Source organism: Hirsutella rhossiliensis, assembly GCF_020360975.1.
Source record: "Hirsutella rhossiliensis strain HR02 chromosome Unknown scaffold00001, whole genome shotgun sequence".
NCBI classification, from domain to species: Eukaryota; Fungi; Ascomycota; class Sordariomycetes; order Hypocreales; family Ophiocordycipitaceae; genus Hirsutella; species Hirsutella rhossiliensis.
The window spans coordinates 2864231-2881363 of NW_025408667.1; the positions used below are offsets into that span (position 1 = coordinate 2864231).

Below are 17133 nucleotides of genomic sequence, written 5' to 3' on the forward strand. Positions count from 1 at the left end.
AACCCCCCTCCCCCCCCCGGCCCCCGGTAGAGGCAGCGCGGCCTGCTCCGTCACTCATTCTGCCTTGTTAGACTCTCGGTTTCTTCTACATCTTACATACCCTTCGCCGAGCCTGAGTCTGCCACCTGGCGGCCGCCGTCGTCATGGCGCCTCTCGTCGACAGTGCCCAGATCGAGCATGCCGAGCTGCTGCGCCCGCTCCCTTTCCACTTCCATACCTACGTCTGGCCCTTCGTCATCGTCTGGCCCGTCTTCCTGCGCTACTACCTGACGCCCGACCTCTACGACGCCTACATTGGCGCCCCCGAGTGGACTTTTGTCTGGTGCGGCACCATCATCACCGTCCAGTCGCTCGTCTGGTTGAGCACGCATTGGAGCGTCGGCCTCGACGCGCGCTTCACGGCATCAAAGGCCAAGGATGTCCAGGATGCCCAGCTCATCAAGGTTCTTCCCATCGCAAACGCCGGTTCTGGGGAGATTAGCAAGCTGGTTCGCGACAAGGTAAGCGCTGCAAAAGCACTTATCTGGACATGAGCTGACCCCAGGACCAGGTTGGCGGCAAGACAAATCTATCCTTTCTCTTCCAGAAACGCCGATTCCTCTACAATCCCGATACCAAGTCTTTCAGTCCGCTCAAGTATGACCTCGACGCCGAACCGAAACCCGCCATCGGCCGCTTCCAGTCAAGCCGCGGCTTCGAAAAGCAATCGGAAATCACTCGTGTTGAGCAGCATTACGGCAGAAATACCTTTGATATCCCCGTTCCCACATTTACCGAGCTCTTCAAGGAGCATGCAGTCGCGCCTTTCTTCGTCTTCCAGATCTTCTGTGTCGGACTGTGGCTCCTCGACGAATACTGGTACTATTCGCTATTCACCCTCTTCATGCTGGTCGCCTTCGAGAGCACCGTCGTCTGGCAGCGTCAGCGCACCCTCAACGAGTTCCGCGGCATGAGCATCAAGCCCTACGATATTTGGGTTTTCCGTCTGGGCAAATGGACAGAGATCCAGACCGACGCCCTTCTCCCTGGCGATCTCGTGTCGGCCGGCCGAACCAGGGAGGATAGTGGCGTTGCTTGTGACATGCTGCTCGTCGAGGGCACTGCCATTGTCAACGAGGCCATGCTCTCGGGAGAGAGCACCCCTTTGCTCAAGGATTCCATACGGCTACGTCCGGCGGATGCTCCTCTCGATCCCGACGGATTGGACAAGAACGCCTTTCTCTGGGGTGGCACGAAGGTTCTCCAGGTAACCCATGGCAGCCCTGATCAGGAGAAGTCGACGCTTGCTTCTGGAGTTCCCCCACCCCCCGACAACGGCGCCATGGCAGTCGTCGTCAAGACGGGATTCGAAACCTCTCAGGGCAGTCTGGTCCGGACCATGATCTACTCCACCGAGCGTGTCTCCGCCAACAACTTCGAGGCTCTGCTCTTCATCCTGTTTCTCCTCATCTTTGCGCTCGCTGCTTCGTGGTACGTCTGGGACGAGGGTGTTCGCAAAAATCGCAAGCGCTCCAAACTCTTGCTGGATTGCATCTTGATCGTCACCAGCGTTGTTCCTCCCGAGTTGCCCATGGAGCTCAGCCTGGCCGTCAACACGAGTTTGGCAGCCCTCTCCAAGCTCGCCATCTTCTGTACTGAGCCCTTCCGTATTCCTTACGGTGGCCGCATCGATGTCGCATGTTTTGACAAGACCGGGACTCTTACCGGCGAGGACCTGGTCGTCGAGGGCATTGCCGGCTTGGGCCTCGCCAACTCCGATATCCCTGACAAGAAGGAGGCTGATGGCGCCCACTCCAACATGACGGCAGTAGTAAAAGCCGGCCTCGAGACCCAGCTCGTGCTCGCGACGGCACACGCACTGGTCAAGCTCGACGAGGGAGATATTGTTGGTGATCCAATGGAAAAGGCCACCCTTTCGTCGCTCGGGTGGACTCTTGGCCGCAACGACACACTTTCAAGCATCAACAAAGCGGGCAGTACGCAGGGCACCGTTCAGATCAAGCGTCGGTTTCAGTTCTCGTCTGCCCTCAAGCGCCAAAGCTCCGTGGCCACGGTTCATGGCTCCAACTCGGCGGCTGGCAAGAAAATAAAGGGTACCTTCGTCGGTGTCAAGGGCGCACCAGAGACCATCATGAAGATGCTGGTCCATGTGCCCGCCGACTACGAAGAGACGTACAAATACTTCACCCGCAAAGGATCCCGTGTTCTCGCCCTCGCTTACAAGCAGCTTACCGTGGACTCTGAGCTCGGCGCCGGCAAGATCAACGACCTGAAGCGTGAAAAGGTGGAATGCGACCTCACATTTGCTGGGTTCCTCGTCTTGCACTGCCCTTTGAAAGAAGACGCCAAGGAGGCTGTCCAGATGCTCAACGAAAGCAGCCATCGCGTGGTCATGATCACTGGAGACAATCCCCTCACGGCCGTCCACGTCGCCCGTGAGGTCGAGATTGTGGATCGCGAGGTTCTGATTCTGGATGCGCCCGAAGATAACGCTAGCGGGCAGAAGCTTGTTTGGAAGAGTGTCGATGATAAGGTCAGCATCTCGGTCGATCCATCCAAGCCTATTGACCCCGAAGTCCTCAAAACCAAGGACCTCTGCGTGACGGGATATGCCTTGGCCAAGTTCAAGGACCAGTCGGGTTGGAAATCCCTGTTGCGACACACATGGGTTTACGCTCGAGTCTCCCCAAAGCAAAAGGAGGAAATACTGCTTGGTCTCAAAGATATGGGCTACTACACTCTGATGGCTGGCGACGGCACCAACGATGTCGGAGCCCTCAAGCAGGCCCATATTGGCATTGCGCTGCTCAACGGCACCAAGGAAGACCTGTCCCGCATTGCCGAACACGCCCGCAACACCAGGATGAAGGAGATGTATCAGAAGCAATGCGACCTCATGAAGCGTTTCAACCAACCCGCCCCGCCTGTCCCTGTCATGATCGCTCATCTCTTCCCACCCGGCCCTAGCAACCCCAACTACGCAAAGGCCGTTGAGCGCGAGGCAAAGAGCAAGAACATGACGCCGGAGGAATACGCAAGGATTCAGGGTCATCCGACGGAGACGATTGTCTCTCCGAACGCCCAGAGCCTCGTCAACGCGAATGAACCCCGGAACGCCCGACAGGTCGAGGCGAGCAAGAAGGCCGCCAATTTCGCCGACAAGCTCGCCTCGGGCATGCTCGAGGCTGAGCTTGGCGACGATGAGCCGCCAACGCTGAAGCTGGGCGATGCTTCCGTCGCTGCACCGTTCACGTCCAAGCTCCGAGATGTCATTGCCGTCCCCAACATTATTCGCCAGGGTCGCTGCACGCTCGTGGCTACGATCCAGATGTACAAGATTCTCGCCCTGAACTGCCTCATCAGTGCCTACTCGCTGTCTGTCCTGTATCTCGAGGGCATTAAGTTTGGCGACACCCAGTACACCATCAGCGGCATGCTCATGTCGGTTTGCTTCTTAAGCATCTCTCGAGCTCGCGTGGTTGAGGGCCTCAGCAAAGAACGCCCTCAGCCCAACATTTTCAACACATATATCATTGGCTCTATCCTGGGGCAGTTCGCCATTCACATTGCCACCCTTATCTATATTGCCCGACTCTGCGACAAGATTGCCCCGTGGGTTTTCCCGCTGATACGAATTGGTTCGATGCCGACTAACCTGCTATAGGCGCTCTACCGATGGCCTGGACCTCGAGGCTGAATTCGAGCCGTCCCTGCTCAACTCGGCCGTCTATCTCCTTCAGCTCATCCAGCAGATCTCAACCTTTGCCATCAACTACCAGGGCCGGCCATTCCGCGAGTCCCTCTCGGAGAACAGGGCCATGTATTACGGAATCGTCGGCGTCTCCGGTCTCGCCTTTGTCTGCGCTCTGGAACTGGTGCCCGAGATCAACCAGGGCATGAAGCTCGTGCCCTTTACCGAGGAGTTCAAGATGAAGATGGCGGCCTGCATGGTCATCGACTACGTCCTGTGCTTCATCATTGAAAAGGGCCTCAAGATGGGCTTTAGTGACTACCGCCCGCGCGACATTGCCGACCGTCGGCCGGAGCAGCTCGAGAGAGAAGCTGCGCGCAAGGCGGTCATTGAGCAGAAGAAGGCCGAGGAGGAGGAGGCGAAGCGCCTGGAAAAGGTGGCTGCGTTTGAGCGCCAGGTCGAGGATCGCAAGAGGAAGCTGCGAGAGTGGAGAGGCGGTCAGCAGCGGACACAGTAGAGATGCTGTGTGTATGCGCGCGCGCGTGTGTGTGTATGTGGAAAGAGGAACGAGCGGCCCAAGTCCAGCCTCGCGCTCGGGCTGGAGCCCCTGGTAGGGCGTTGCCCTCGAACTCTCACCTCACGGTGCGGGCGAGGCAGGCTGCTGTATCCGGCCTTGAGATTCTCTATCTTGGGTGATTTTTCTCGATCACTATTGCAAGGGACTCCTCCCGGGAGGTGGAGAGCAGGGGGATAGAACATAGACGATATGGGTCGATTTGCCGGGGGTATCTTGGCGGACTGTAAAATCACGGCAGAGTCCAATAGAGTCTTTCCTTCTGTCACGATTATAGGGGGGATGGCATGGAATCGCCGGACGCGACTACTTTTCCCACACTGTCACATGTAGGCTCTCCAGCAAGGGAATTCAAGACCATGACGAGACAGGACCAAAGAGGCTTGACGCGAACTTTTTGATCTGCTATAATACACGAGACTCAACAAGAGTCGAGAACGACTATTGAACAGCAGGGTAGATTGCGTTCCGCCTATGCCAATTCCTCACGAGGCCCGACCAATGCTGCCCGGCGGCAGCACATCAGTCAGACTCACCTCCTCATTACCGTCCTCGCTTCGTTTAAAGCCTCTTCACGGTGCGCTCCCAGCTGGCTGTGAGGTCGGAGTGGGCTGAAGCGGCGGAAGACGTGCTGTTTTGGGAGCGGTGCGACACTTATTTGCCGGGGTTCTGGGCGACAAAGGCAACGCCCTTTTCAATGTTCTTCTTGAGGTCGCTCAGGCAGGCCTCGAGGAGCTTCTCCTCGGCGGCGTCGAGCTTGCCAAGGGGCAGGATCTTCTCGACGCCGTTGGGGCCGAGCTCGACCTTGCTGCTGAAGAAGTCGATGCCCTGGTCCTTGTACAGGGGCGAGTCGACAAAAGTGGGCTCGACGACACCCTTCTCGCCCTGGGCGGCCCGGAGCAGGGACTCGGCCATGCGGGCGCCGGCCATGGCCATGGACAGGGTGGCGGAGCCGGCGCCGTCCTTGGCCTTGACGACCTCGTCGCCGCCAAACTGGACGCGCTTGACGAGCTCGGCGTTGGAGCTCAGGTCGGGGTGCTTGCTTTGGCTGAAGAGAGGGACGATGGTGACGCCCGAGTGACCGCCGACGACGGTGATATTCTCGTCTTTGGGGTCGGTGCCCTTGATCTCGGAAACAAAGCGGCTGGCGCGGACGACGTCAAGGGTGGTGACGCCGAAGAGCGTCTTGGGGTTGTAGACGCCCTTGGACTTGAAGACCTCTGCGCAGATGGGGACGGTCGAGTTGACGGGGTTAGAGATGATGAGCACCTTGGCCTTGGGGGCGGACTCGGCAACGGCCTTGGCGAGATCGCGGACGATGGAGGCGTTTGTGTTGAAGAGGTCGTCACGCGTCATGCCGGGCTTGCGGGGCACACCGGCGGGGATAAGGACCACCTCGGAGCCCTTGAGGCAGTCGGCGAGGCCACTAGGGGTAGCGTCGTAGCCCTTAACCGTGGACTTTGTGTTGATGTGGGCGACATCGGCGGCAACGCCTGGTAGACGAGGTGGTCAGCTGAGGATCTATTCGGGCTTGCGAGAGGAGCTTGAGGCGAGCAAAAGGGGCGGATGGGTGCTCGGTGGCAACGTACCGGGAGCAAGACGGATATCGTAGAGGGCTAGGTCGGTGACTCTGGGGTTCATCTTGAGCAGCAGGGAGAGGGGCTGGCCAATGCCGCCAGCGGCACCGAGGACGGCGACTTTGGAGAGCTGCAAGCGACGAGATGTCAGTCAGCAAAGCACATCGGAGGGAGCTATGGTCAGGCTTCCCCGGCCGTGTTGGGTGCTGAGACGGTTGAGAAGGGGGACCCACGTTGCGCGCGGAGGCGGAAAAGGCCCGGCGCTGGATCTTGGCAGCGAACATGATGGAGGACGATGTATGAATACGAGGGTATCGTAGGGAAATGAAAAGGCGGAGAGCAGCAATTGGGAGGCAGACGTGGTCTGGTGTGGTGAGGACGGCGATGGGGCAGACGGAGAGGAAAGGAAGAAAAAAGATGGATCGGAAGCTTGCTTGGCTCGATCGGGTATAGCTCGGCGAATCCCGGCGAAGGCGCCGGCACAGTGTTAGGCAGTGTTAGGAGATAGAGTGCGAGGCTTAATACGGACGCCGATTATTAGAGGCGGTACGACTGATAACAGAAGGGGGAGGGTGCTCTTTTACTAGCCTGAAAGTTACTGCTCTTGAGTTGATGTTGAGGACGAGGCGTTGACGAGTTTAAGTTTATTCGCCAATACCAATTGACATGCCTGTAATTACAGCATCTTCAGGTCGGAACAAGACGTAGCAAAAGCGGGCCTCGGCTGGCAGAGGGCACACGGACAGGCACCAACACAGGGCGTCACGCATTGAGGCGCCACTGTTGACTTGTAGGTTCATCTCAGCAAGCAGGGTTGGGGCTTGCTGTACATAATCGAGAGAGGCCAGTAATTAGTGATGAGGAAACGGAGCTCAACCATGGTTAGTGCTAATAACACTGTCTCCGGACTGCAGAGTCTCACGACGCCGCCCAGACTCAATGGACATGGGCATGAACTGCTGCACTTGGATCGGCATCGGCTATTCGTTCTTGACCGCCTGCACGATTGGTATTAGATGCATCATCGGCGTTAGGCTCGATTCAAGGCACAGGGAGAGTCCGAGGGCGTTTGATGAGCTTCACGAGCTCGGCCGCCTCCTCGCCGTCTGACTCACCCAGCTCGAAGTACCGAGCTATCTCGCCTTGGTGCTGGGTGGCGCCTAGCAATGCTAAGATAGTACTTTTCTCAGGCTAAGCGGCGGATATGTACCTCCTCCACGAGTACCTTTTCAGCGACGACGCATCTGCCAAACGCTCCCATCCGTCGTCATCAGCATCGCTGCTCAGCACTCCCGACGCGCCATGTCCCGTGCGCAGCTCTCCCAGCTGCTGCCCCTACCTGAAGAAGAACTTCAGCAGGTGCTCGACTACGCCGCAAGCCTGTCCAAGCCCGAGGCCGCCACCCACTTCCACGACTTGCTCGGCGATTCACCCCTCGCCGTCGACTTCATCTCGTCGTTCAACTCGCATAGAAGAGCACCAGCGGCACCGACATCATCGGCGACGGCTGGCGACTCGGGTTCGGCATCGGAGCCCCCTAGATCCGCGCCGAAAGCCAAGCGAGAGACAAAGAAGAAAAAGGGCTCGGCCATACACACCCCGGCGGCTAGGAAGCTACCAGAGTATCAAGGGCCGGCGACCACGGCATACAAGAAGAATCAGGACATCGAATACATTCCCAAGCGAGATAGCGCGCCCGGCAGCAGCAATGCCTCTCGAGCAGCCACGCCGTCAGTACAGACTCCTGTCCAGCCGCCCCCCAAGCAGCATGCATCGGCTGCCGGGTACCTGATATCAGACGGCCTCGCCAAGGCCAAGGCAAAGTCAAACCCGCCCTCCCGGAGCTCGACTCCGAAACCATCCGGGGGCACCAGCGCCAAGGTGGCCATTCCGGGTGGCATGCCTATGGCCGGTCAGTCTACGGCACTCTCTGATCTAGACGCCGCGATCCGAGCGCTTGAAATCACGACGAACCCTACCATGGACAACGGCAAGAGGCGGAAATGCAATTGCGTCGCTACCAGACATCCCTTGCAAAGCGCCGCGCCAAATTGCCTCTCCTGCGGCAAGGTCATTTGCATCAAGGAGGGCCTAGGCCAATGCACCTTTTGCGGGTCACCGCTTTTGAACGCCGACGAGGCCCAAGCCATGTTGCGGGAGCTCAAAGACGAGCGCGGGCGAGAGCGCATGACGGTCAACGCTGCAGTTCACCGCAAAGCAGACGTGTCCAAGACGCCCGCGCCCTTTACGCAGCCCCGCAACGCAGACGCTGGCGACGGCGGCCCGTCTCTGGCCGAGGCGGCGGCCAAGGCCCGGGCGCATCGCGACAAGCTCCTCGACTTCCAGGCGCAAAACGCCCGGCGAACCACGGTGCGGGACGAGGCGGCCGACTTTGACGTCAGCGGAGCCATGACGGGCACAGGCAACATGTGGGCTAGCCCGGAGGACAGGGCGAGGGAGCTGAAGCGGCAGCAGAAGCTTATGCGGGAGATGGAGTGGAACGCGCAGCCTGACTATGAGAAGCGACGGCAAGTGATTAGCATCGACCTCGTGGGTGGCAAAGTTGTGCGCAAAATGGCGGCCGTGACGCGGCCGGCGAGTTCTGACGAGGAGGACGAGGCCGGGCCGGCGCCAGAGGCCCTGAGCAAAAGGAGCGGGAACGCAAGCGGCACCGGGGGGGCCTTTAGTCGCAATCCTTTGCTGGGCGCCCTGATGAGGCCGGTGTTTGAGCCCAAGGGGGAGGACAAAGACACACCGGAGCCCCGGGGGCAAAGAGAACGGAAGAAGGGGTGGAGGAGAGTGCAGGACGACGTGGAAGATAACGAGGCAGTCATACTCGACGGCGGAGCGTACGGCCATAGCGGACCGGGCGGCGGCGGAGGAAGGGCAGGAGATGAGCCATGGTGCGGGTAAGGCCGGCAGCTGTGCGGAGCAGTCTGAAGATGGGGGAGATGTGGTGCTCGCTCTGTTGCCAGTATGGACACGAGGCAGAGCTGGCGCGAGTACGAATCACCGTCTTTGAGCGTCATCTCCGAGACCCGCACTGAACAGGGCAAGCCGAGGTGTCATCGGTGAGAAAAGCGGGGTGACGGGCAAGGAACCAATACCATTAGCTAATCTGTACTGGCCGAGGGTGTGGTGCCGGCCACGTGACTTCGTGTCGCGGGTAGTGGCGTGCGCGACAGGCTCCACAGACCCTCCCGGACCTTCCAAACAGACCGTTGGGGAGGGCCGAGGGGCCACGCGACAAATGGTCACAGGGCGCCTTTCATGCGGCTGCGGCACATGGGCGCAAAGTAGTTTTTATTTATTAATTGCTTCTTGCCTTGTTTTCTTGGTCAAGGATCGATTAGGGGAACTTCTAGAGTCTATGACAAGGAAAAGAAGAAGGAAACGAGGTTGCGCGTCACTCGCGCCTTTGCCTCGGCCATCCCAGCGACAGGCACAGAATGAAAGATGCAAATTGTTTCATCCCTACTCCGTACAGTACTTACAGACATGCCAGTGGACTCAACGCGATGGAACCTGCGTACGGCCAACTTGGCACACGGCGAATGCGACGCAACCTGGCGGCGCCCTCTGCGCGATGAACTGTAGGAGACTTTACTTTTCCCTCCTCTGGGCCGGGCCGCGTATGTGCGCACGCCACCGTCGTAGAGGCTTGCAAAGCATGCTCGGTACGGAATAGCCAGTGGCATTTGGACAAGCTGGCCAGTGGCAGAAAGCAATCCCAACTTCTGACTCACCCCCGGGCCTTCTCGTCCACCGCTGTGCGGACAACTCGAGGCCCCTTGTGGGAGCCCGTAGCGCAGCGCCCCAAACTCAGGCCCCGTGCCGCCTCGTACTGCGCGGCCGGCGCCCTGCTAAGAGAAAAAGTACCCTTTCCCGCGCAAGCCGCCACATGAGAACTCAGCCCCCTAGCTCCCAGGTACTCTTGCCTCCGTTTGCGAAGTGCCTTCTTCGTCCCGCATCCGTCGCGACCGGACCGCGTAACCCCCGTCGTCAACCTTCAGGCTGCCACTTTTTTGCTCCCCGGCTCTCCCATGCAGCCCGCATCTGCGTCTCGCCACTCCATTTGCGAGCGCCCTTTCCTGCGCCATCATCCATCGCCTTCGGCTGCCCCAGGCGATCCCGGCCCTTGACCAGGCATCCTTTTCTTCCCTCACCACCGAGCGGGCTCACCCTCACCGACAGCAACCGGCGGCCGTCTGCACGCCTGCACGCCATGAGGCCTGACTGGCGTGCCGAGACCTCGCCGCACAATACGCACGCCGCCGCATCGCCCTCATCCTCCTCGGGAGCAGACACACGCGGCGAAAAGATACCCAGGGCACTCGCCGGCGACGACAGCTGGACACGCGGGGGGGACCCTGCTGATCCCACGTCGCGCCCCGCGCTTGTCGCGACCTCGCATCGCCGACCACCACCGACGTCCGACGACCTAGACTTGGACATGACGGCGCGCCAGCAACTACGCCGTCATCTTCTTGACCGGAAACCGCGACAACTTCAGCCCCCAATGGACCAGCGCAGCGCCGCCAGCTCCGCCCACAGCTTCACCCGCTCCGTGACAAACTCCCAAGAATCCGCCGCCACGACGTCGACGGATCAGATCGTCACGCCTCCCCCTAGCGACACCAGTGCCGGCCTCGACGGCTCAGTGCTGACAGAAGGTGGCAGGGGAAACGACGGCGCCAAGGAGGCCACGGTCAGACAAGGAAACGCCGACGAGAGTGTCTTTGACGTCGCCAGCCAGGAAAGCCAGCTGCATCAACTTTCCGCCGTTGCCGCCGTCCAGGACAGGATGGTGCCGGACGAAGCGGGTGGCGGCGGCTCGAGGAAGCGCATGGCCGACGGCGCGGTCAAGACGCGTGACGGCAGCGTGAGTCCGGTAAAAGGACACTCGAGGACCACGAGCGCCATCAGCATGGCCTCGACCACCGGCAGCAACATTGGCGAAGTACGACCGCAGCCGTCATTCTCCCCATCGCCTGCTTACGCTAACACCGTCTTGTCCAGTTGTCTGCCGAACTCAAGACGCTCCTCTCCTACGCCATGGTCAAGGTTAACCACGGCTGGCAGTCACGGTCTCTTGATGAGGTAGAGTCCCTGGCTTCTCAGGCAGTGTCACCCACCTCGAGTGCCTACACCGTGCATCGCCCGCAGGACGCCTCGACCAGTCCGCGGCAGCCCGTGGCTTCTACGGCGGCTCACGTTCACTTCCCACAGAATCCCACGAGGGCCCGGCGCGAGTCCAACTCGCCGCCTTCGCTGCTATCCCCCGCTAAGCCGGCCCTGGCCGCCGCAGCCTCTATCCAGCCTGCCGTACCTCCTTCCAAATCCAGCCTCAACGCTCGCCGCAATTCGAATCCTCGGTATACACCTACGATGCTCTCCCGCGCACCTTCGGCCTCTCCGCACACGCCAGGCCCGGCTCCGCGACCCGACACACGCCAGCCGTCCATGTCACGAGCGGAGCAGGACGTGGCCGAGAGCCTGCTATTCATGAGCAGCCCGGGGAACTCGACAAATCTCAAGCACACCTTTTCACCCTCCATATCCCCAGGCGCTCAGCAGCCCATACCGCCCCGGAATGTCGGCGCAAGGCATGCACTGCCCAGCGGCCCCCGCAAAGCGCTCCCGACGCAGCGGCCTGTCGCTGCCGGTAAGAAGGTTGGAGGCATGCCCCCGCCTCCGGGCTCGCCCATGGACCTGGATTCGCCGCGATCGACTTTACTCTCTCCTGTCCGCGGAGCCCCCAAGAGACGGGCGAATGGTGCGAGCTCCCATGTGAGGGCGTCTCTGTCACTGCCTAGTGGCCTGGGAATGGTTCCAGGCAACGCGAGAAAGAGCCTGCGAGACGAGGACATTGAGCGAATGCTGGACCGCGCCGGCACCGAGTCACCCGACAGCTCTGACGGTGAAGATATTCAACTGCCTCCGGGCCGGAGAGGCGTGGCCAGTGCCATGGAGACGTAGCCAGGCCTGGAGACGTAGCCAGGCCTACGCCTTTTGCTGGCCGTCTCCGCCCTACTGACTCTCGTTTGCCGCTGGCGCACGTCGCCCCTGACAGCTATCCGTTCCAGTATCCAGGCTCAACCCAACGTGACGAATTTACGACAATTCTACATGGAAATCTTGTTTGCAGTCGTCTGCTATTCTCGTCCTGCTCCTCACCCTAGACCATTACGGATGATGTCTTCATGAAGAGGAGGAAACGGTTCATCGCTTTACCATAAACCTGAGGTTCCGTGCTGGGGTGGGATACTCCATGCTCGCTTCGAATCTTTTCTCTACCCAAACGGACGCATGCTACGGGAACGAATGTCATGTACAGACTGATGACGACGGGGCTTTTCAACTTTTCAATTTCCTTGAGTATCCGCTCTGAGAGAAGAAGCATGGGTAGACGTGCAAGCATCGGGCTGCTTCTTGTGTTGTTGCATCGCTTGGCGGAGCGGTTCTGGAATGTGAGCCATGTGCTTTATCGCGCGAGGTGCAGATGACACGGGCTCGTATGGTCTGTGGTCTGGTTGCGACAACGCCTTGCACGACAGCACACCCGGCTTGAGGTGTTCTCAACTTTCGGTGCATCAGCATATGCATGTGCCAGTAACCTCTAGCTTTGCAGCTGAACCTCCTCCCTTTCTCACGTGTCCCGGCTTCTTTGCTTTGCACGTACCCTTTATCGCCTCGTATCCGCCAGTTCCCCAGGCCAGGACGGCCTGACGTACTCGCCGATGCATCGCGCCAGGGCGCCACTTTGCCGCCGCTTCACCGTCCTGCTCGGGGGGTGTGGAAGGCCGAAACAGGACGGCTCGCCACGAGGGATACCCGCACGGACCTCATCGTCGCATGTGTTGTTGCGGCTGCAGCGTGAACAGGCGGTTGAACAGTCGGCGCTGTCGTTGTGGTGGTGACGGTTGGCTGTCGCCAAGTTGCCCGGGCCGGGGCCAGGACCCGGGCGGAGGTGGGGCCGAGTTGCGGCGCGGAGGGTCCGGTCGTCGGCCTCGGCGAGAAAGATGTCGTAGTCTGTCGGCCCATGTCTGTTGGGTCGAATCGCACCATGGCCCCCACCGGCGATATCTTTCCTCTTATCCTCTACTTCCGTCCCCCCTATCCCCTTCCCTTCTTCTTCCGAGTCCTCCGGCTCCTCCCCCTCGTGTACCATCGAGCGCTTCTCTTCCACTGCCCTCCTCTCCTTGCGCCGCCAAGCTAGCGGCGAGGCGGTACGCGCAAAGCTGGACGCGGCGTGCGAGGGGACGTAGGGCGTCCTTGGGGGGCGCTGGGGAGGCGACGGGGTGGTGTTGTCGGGGGTAGCGATGGGCTGGCGTCGGAAGAGCTGTGTCCAGGGTGCTGTGTAGCGCTGCGTCTTGGCTGTTGGCGCTGCTGCTGCTGCGGATACTCTCGGTGATGGGGTCGGGTCCGAGGGGCATGTTCTTGTGATGGAGCAAGGCGGAGGAGGGCCGAGGGATAGGGACTCTTCCCGCTCGCCTTGAAGTTCGCTCATGTTTCTCTAATCCGTCTTGACCTCTGAATGATGTCCCCCTCTTGGACTTCGATTTGAACGATGGCGAGGTACCTTCCTTCGGGTCTTCAATCGTATTAAGTTGACGAGCTTCCGTCTGGTGCCTGGCAAGGTCTTGGTCGGAGACACTCAGACAACGGCACGGGCACACAGACAGAGGCAAGAGCAGCCAGAAGTGCCACTACAACTTTGCTGCCTGTGCGCTGCACATATACCTAGATATATACGACGTACAAGGCGTCACGAGAAAGCAAGCGCCAGCCCGCACATCACCATCGCACAACGCTCGTTCCCGTGTGCGACGGCGGCTGGCCACAGAGGCAGCCACGCCGCGCGATATGCTTGTGCCCTACCGGATACCCACGGTACGAGCCAAGTTCAGGGCCCCTGCGGCTGTGGGAGGTATATGAACGGGCGGCGTACGGGAAGTGTGGTGACGACGGGTGCTTTCAGCTTTCAAGAACCAACAGCCTGCAAGGGGAGGGGAGGTCAAGCGGGTATTGTACGCAGAAGCAACATGTGCTTGGCGGAAAGGAGAAAGAAGCGGTTTGGCTGGTGGACTGGCCATGATGATACATACACGCACAGTCCACCGGGGGCGAGATGGAACTACAAAGGAAAAGGCAGTGCGGGCTGTCCTCTTCCGGCAACAGACATCAAGGGCAAGGGGAGGGCGAAGCATTCTAGGCACAGCAATGAGTAAAGCGTCCGTCTGGATGGAAGACTCCCAGGAAAGTCTGGCCACGCGAGCCGACGCCAGCACTTCGCCACCGGCCGCTACAGTACTCGAGGTCAAAGTCCTGATACAACGGGATAAAGGCGAAAATAGAAATAAACCGTGCCGCATGGAAAGAGGCTCACTTGATCCGGCGCCGGCCCCCGGTAGGCTGAGACTTGGCACACGCCCCCCGGGGTTATTGCCTTACCAATGAAACTCGCGGCGATGGTCTTTGGACCCGACGCTCCCTCTCATTTATCATTTTCAAGAACTCCGTACCCATATTCGCAAATACAAAAACATCAGGTAAAGAAAAAGGCTGGTAACTGGCCAGTCGCTGCTTGCTACGAAGTCCTTGAAGTACAGTACGTATGAAGTTACTCGCCAGACTGAGGGCGAGCTGATGCGAGTTCAATGTCTGCGGGAAGCCGTAAACGCAAGCCACCGGCACAGAGTGGCTCGACGATCCCGCCAAGACCGCTGGGCAACCTCGTAAGCCTCTGCAGTCAATAGTCCGCTCAGGTCCGCGGACCAGGCAGCCCCTACAGGCATCTCCCGCCTCCCGTTCTAGCCCCTTGCTTGACGATTGAAGTGACGGTCAGCGAAATTGCACACGAAGCTTTAGTTAGATACAGGGACCCTCAAAGCCTTTTTATTTATTTAATGAGTGATAGTATCTGGGAATCCAGGATGCCCACTGCGCTTCCCGATTCCGCGTGACTGCACTTCCAGATTCCTCTTTGCCGTCACCGAGCCGACTCGGCTGGTTTCCACCCGTTTCTTCTTGTTGGATCAATTCTCGTAGATTCCGAATATGTCGTGTAAGGAAAGTAATGTTGGAACCCAAGACGCCCACTGCTCATCTCGGCTCCACTTGTATCTCCAAAATTTATCTGTCAGGAAAACCCCGAAGATCCGAAAGCCATCTGCTCTTCTGAATCTGAAATGCTCGATGGAGCAGACCACGAAGGATAAGAGGTTTGACGACAAGCGAGCTCCAACCCCTTGCGGGGGCCTTGATCCCTTGACGCCGAATCAAAGGTAGATGCTACCACGGGCTCACTCAAGCTTCCACGGACACGACTCGAGTCGACTGCTGCGACGAGCCAGTGTCTGGAAGATGCAGCTTGGCCAGCGCCGCAAATCCGCCCCGGACGCTTTGGGAGTCGACTCCCTTGGCACGCAAGACGCTATTGGCCACCCTGGCGCTATCTCCGTCGTAGCACATGGTCAGGATTCTCTTGCCCCGGAGGATGGCCATCAGGGCTTCTGCACTGGGGTTCCGCACTCCATCCTTGTCTTTGATGGTGAAAAGCCTTTCTAGCTCAAGCCACAGTTCCTCGAGCATTGTGCAGTCGCCGACGGGGTCTGCGAAGGGGCTGCCACGCGTTGCGCCATTCTTCAAGACTTCGAGGGGAATGTTGACCGAGTTGGGCAGGTGGAAAGCGTTAAAATCAGCGGCTCTGCGGAAATCAAGAATCTGCGTGTTTGGCTTTGCGACCAGGACTCTTTCCAACTCGTCGACGCAGTTGCCAGCCAGGCAAAGTGCCGTGTCTCGGCTGTTGGTGGGATGAAGTGTGAAGAAGGTTGAAAGGGCGTCCATGGCCTCTCGCTCCCAGGCATCGTCGTAGCGATACAAGTCGACATGCCGGAGTCTCTGCGGGCAAGGTCATTAGCCATCCAATGGCTCACGCCGACCAGGGCCTCTAACACCACTTACCTCGTTTCGCACTGGCCGAAACTTCTCAGGGCCCAGCTTGTCAAAATATTCATTCAGATATTGGAATGGGAGATCGCAGCACATGAAGACGCAGTTGATCTCGCCATTGGGGCCTGCCAGCTGCGACAGAGTGCCATCCTGCTTCTTCTTTTCGATACGTTGCAGGAGACCCTGGAGCGTGAATCCAGAGGATGGCCCGCACACGATGCCCTGGCGGGTGAGGTCGAGCGAAAGAGAGTAGGAGTCTTTCGAGCCTACCTCTTCGATGACATCGACAGCCGACTTGTATGGGAACTTGACCTCGCTCATGAGGGAGAATTCCCGGGGCCCGGGAACCCTGTCTCCCGCATCGGTGCACACACTTCCAACGACCGTTAGTGATGGAGCCAACGATCCACCCGTGTTTCCACTCACGCAATGCGGTAAACCGATGGCTTCGCTTTCCCGAAGTACATACCAAGCCCGGTCATTGTTCCTTTTCGCCGAGTTAAATATCAACGGTCATGGCAGATATATATTGCGGGACATCTTACCAGCGGTTCCCATGGAGGCCGCAATAACATTGATATCGGGAAGCTGCTGGTGAATTTGCGGAGCTGTCCAGCGTTCATGGGCCTTCCAGTTCTACCGAGGGCGTCAGCTGTCCAGGCCTTTTGGGTCTTCAATCTCGTTAGAACTCAGCGCACATTGTCATTCTGGTATTGGTTCGGACTGCAGACTGAGTCGGACTCCATGGCCTTTCGAGAGGCGGCTCGGATACCACCCCTTTCGTCGACGGGGGTTGGCTGGGCCGGGCCCCCAAACAGAGTGCTGGATTGTTTAGTTGCGAGCATCTACTTGACAAGCAGCTTTGGGCGCCTTACACGTCAAGTCCGAAAAACTGCATAAGGCGCACTTTGGTCTGGCTCGTCTTGTTGCTGAGGTACGCATGGACATCATCGATGCCGTGGAAAGCCCGGGCCACCATGGCCATTGATATCACGGTCGAACCCGAGCTGCTTTCCACAATGGTCTTGGTCTTGCCGGGCTCAACGCCCTTTTCCAGCAGATTCATGGCTATTGGAGATTGCTTGGCTGAGCAAATAGCAGGCTACATGATTGGCCGGGAGACGAACCTGGCATGACCTTGACATTGGTGGCCGGGTGCATCGACATCATTTTGGCATAGATGCGGACGCCATCGGCGCGATTGGGGTTGAGGCAGTCGGGAATCTCGACCAAAGGCAGGGGAGGCTGGCATTCGGGGTCAAAAAATTCCCTCACGGACTGAGGCCCAGAGTAGACATTGAGGTTGTTTCGTCCCATCATGGAGCGCAGGGCCGGGA

General features: G+C 59.1%; 6 protein-coding genes across 6 annotated transcripts; 3 read left to right on the forward strand and 3 right to left on the reverse strand.

The window, feature by feature from the left end:
* Positions 1 to 143: 143 nt before the first annotated feature.
* Positions 144 to 4208, forward strand: HRG_00351 (haloacid dehalogenase-like hydrolase domain-containing protein; the record flags this gene model as incomplete). Its single annotated transcript, XM_044858822.1, has 4 exons — positions 144 to 500; positions 551 to 1470; positions 1549 to 3612; positions 3665 to 4208. 4 exons carry the CDS (start codon positions 144 to 146, stop codon positions 4206 to 4208), a joined length of 3885 nt encoding a protein of 1294 aa, XP_044725222.1.
* A 711-nt stretch (positions 4209 to 4919) lies between these two features.
* HRG_00352 (lactate/malate dehydrogenase, NAD binding domain-containing protein) lies at positions 4920 to 6126 on the reverse strand (the record flags this gene model as incomplete). Its single annotated transcript, XM_044858823.1, has 3 exons — positions 4920 to 5758; positions 5855 to 5972; positions 6076 to 6126. The coding sequence occupies 3 exons, from the start codon at positions 6124 to 6126 to the stop codon at positions 4920 to 4922; spliced, it is 1008 nt and encodes a 335-aa protein (XP_044725223.1).
* Positions 6127 to 7144: 1018 nt separating this feature from the next.
* Positions 7145 to 8755, forward strand: HRG_00353 (putative zinc finger motif, c2HC5-type domain-containing protein; the record flags this gene model as incomplete). Its single annotated transcript, XM_044858824.1, has 3 exons — positions 7145 to 7401; positions 7453 to 7626; positions 7687 to 8755. The coding sequence occupies 3 exons, from the start codon at positions 7145 to 7147 to the stop codon at positions 8753 to 8755; spliced, it is 1500 nt and encodes a 499-aa protein (XP_044725224.1).
* Positions 8756 to 10067: 1312 nt separating this feature from the next.
* HRG_00354 (whi5 like domain-containing protein) lies at positions 10068 to 11821 on the forward strand (the record flags this gene model as incomplete). The annotated part of the gene is made up of 3 exons (XM_044858825.1): positions 10068 to 10550; positions 10599 to 10802; positions 10862 to 11821. 3 exons carry the CDS (start codon positions 10068 to 10070, stop codon positions 11819 to 11821), a joined length of 1647 nt encoding a protein of 548 aa, XP_044725225.1.
* A 706-nt stretch (positions 11822 to 12527) lies between these two features.
* Positions 12528 to 13352, reverse strand: HRG_00355 (uncharacterized protein; the record flags this gene model as incomplete). Its single annotated transcript, XM_044858826.1, has 1 exon — positions 12528 to 13352. The coding sequence occupies one exon, from the start codon at positions 13350 to 13352 to the stop codon at positions 12528 to 12530; it is 825 nt and encodes a 274-aa protein (XP_044725226.1).
* A 1799-nt stretch (positions 13353 to 15151) lies between these two features.
* HRG_00356 (pyridoxal-phosphate dependent enzyme domain-containing protein) lies at positions 15152 to 17113 on the reverse strand (the record flags this gene model as incomplete). Its single annotated transcript, XM_044858827.1, has 7 exons — positions 15152 to 15745; positions 15809 to 16169; positions 16223 to 16283; positions 16342 to 16432; positions 16495 to 16618; positions 16672 to 16864; positions 16924 to 17113. 7 exons carry the CDS (start codon positions 17111 to 17113, stop codon positions 15152 to 15154), a joined length of 1614 nt encoding a protein of 537 aa, XP_044725227.1.
* Positions 17114 to 17133: the final 20 nt, after the last annotated feature.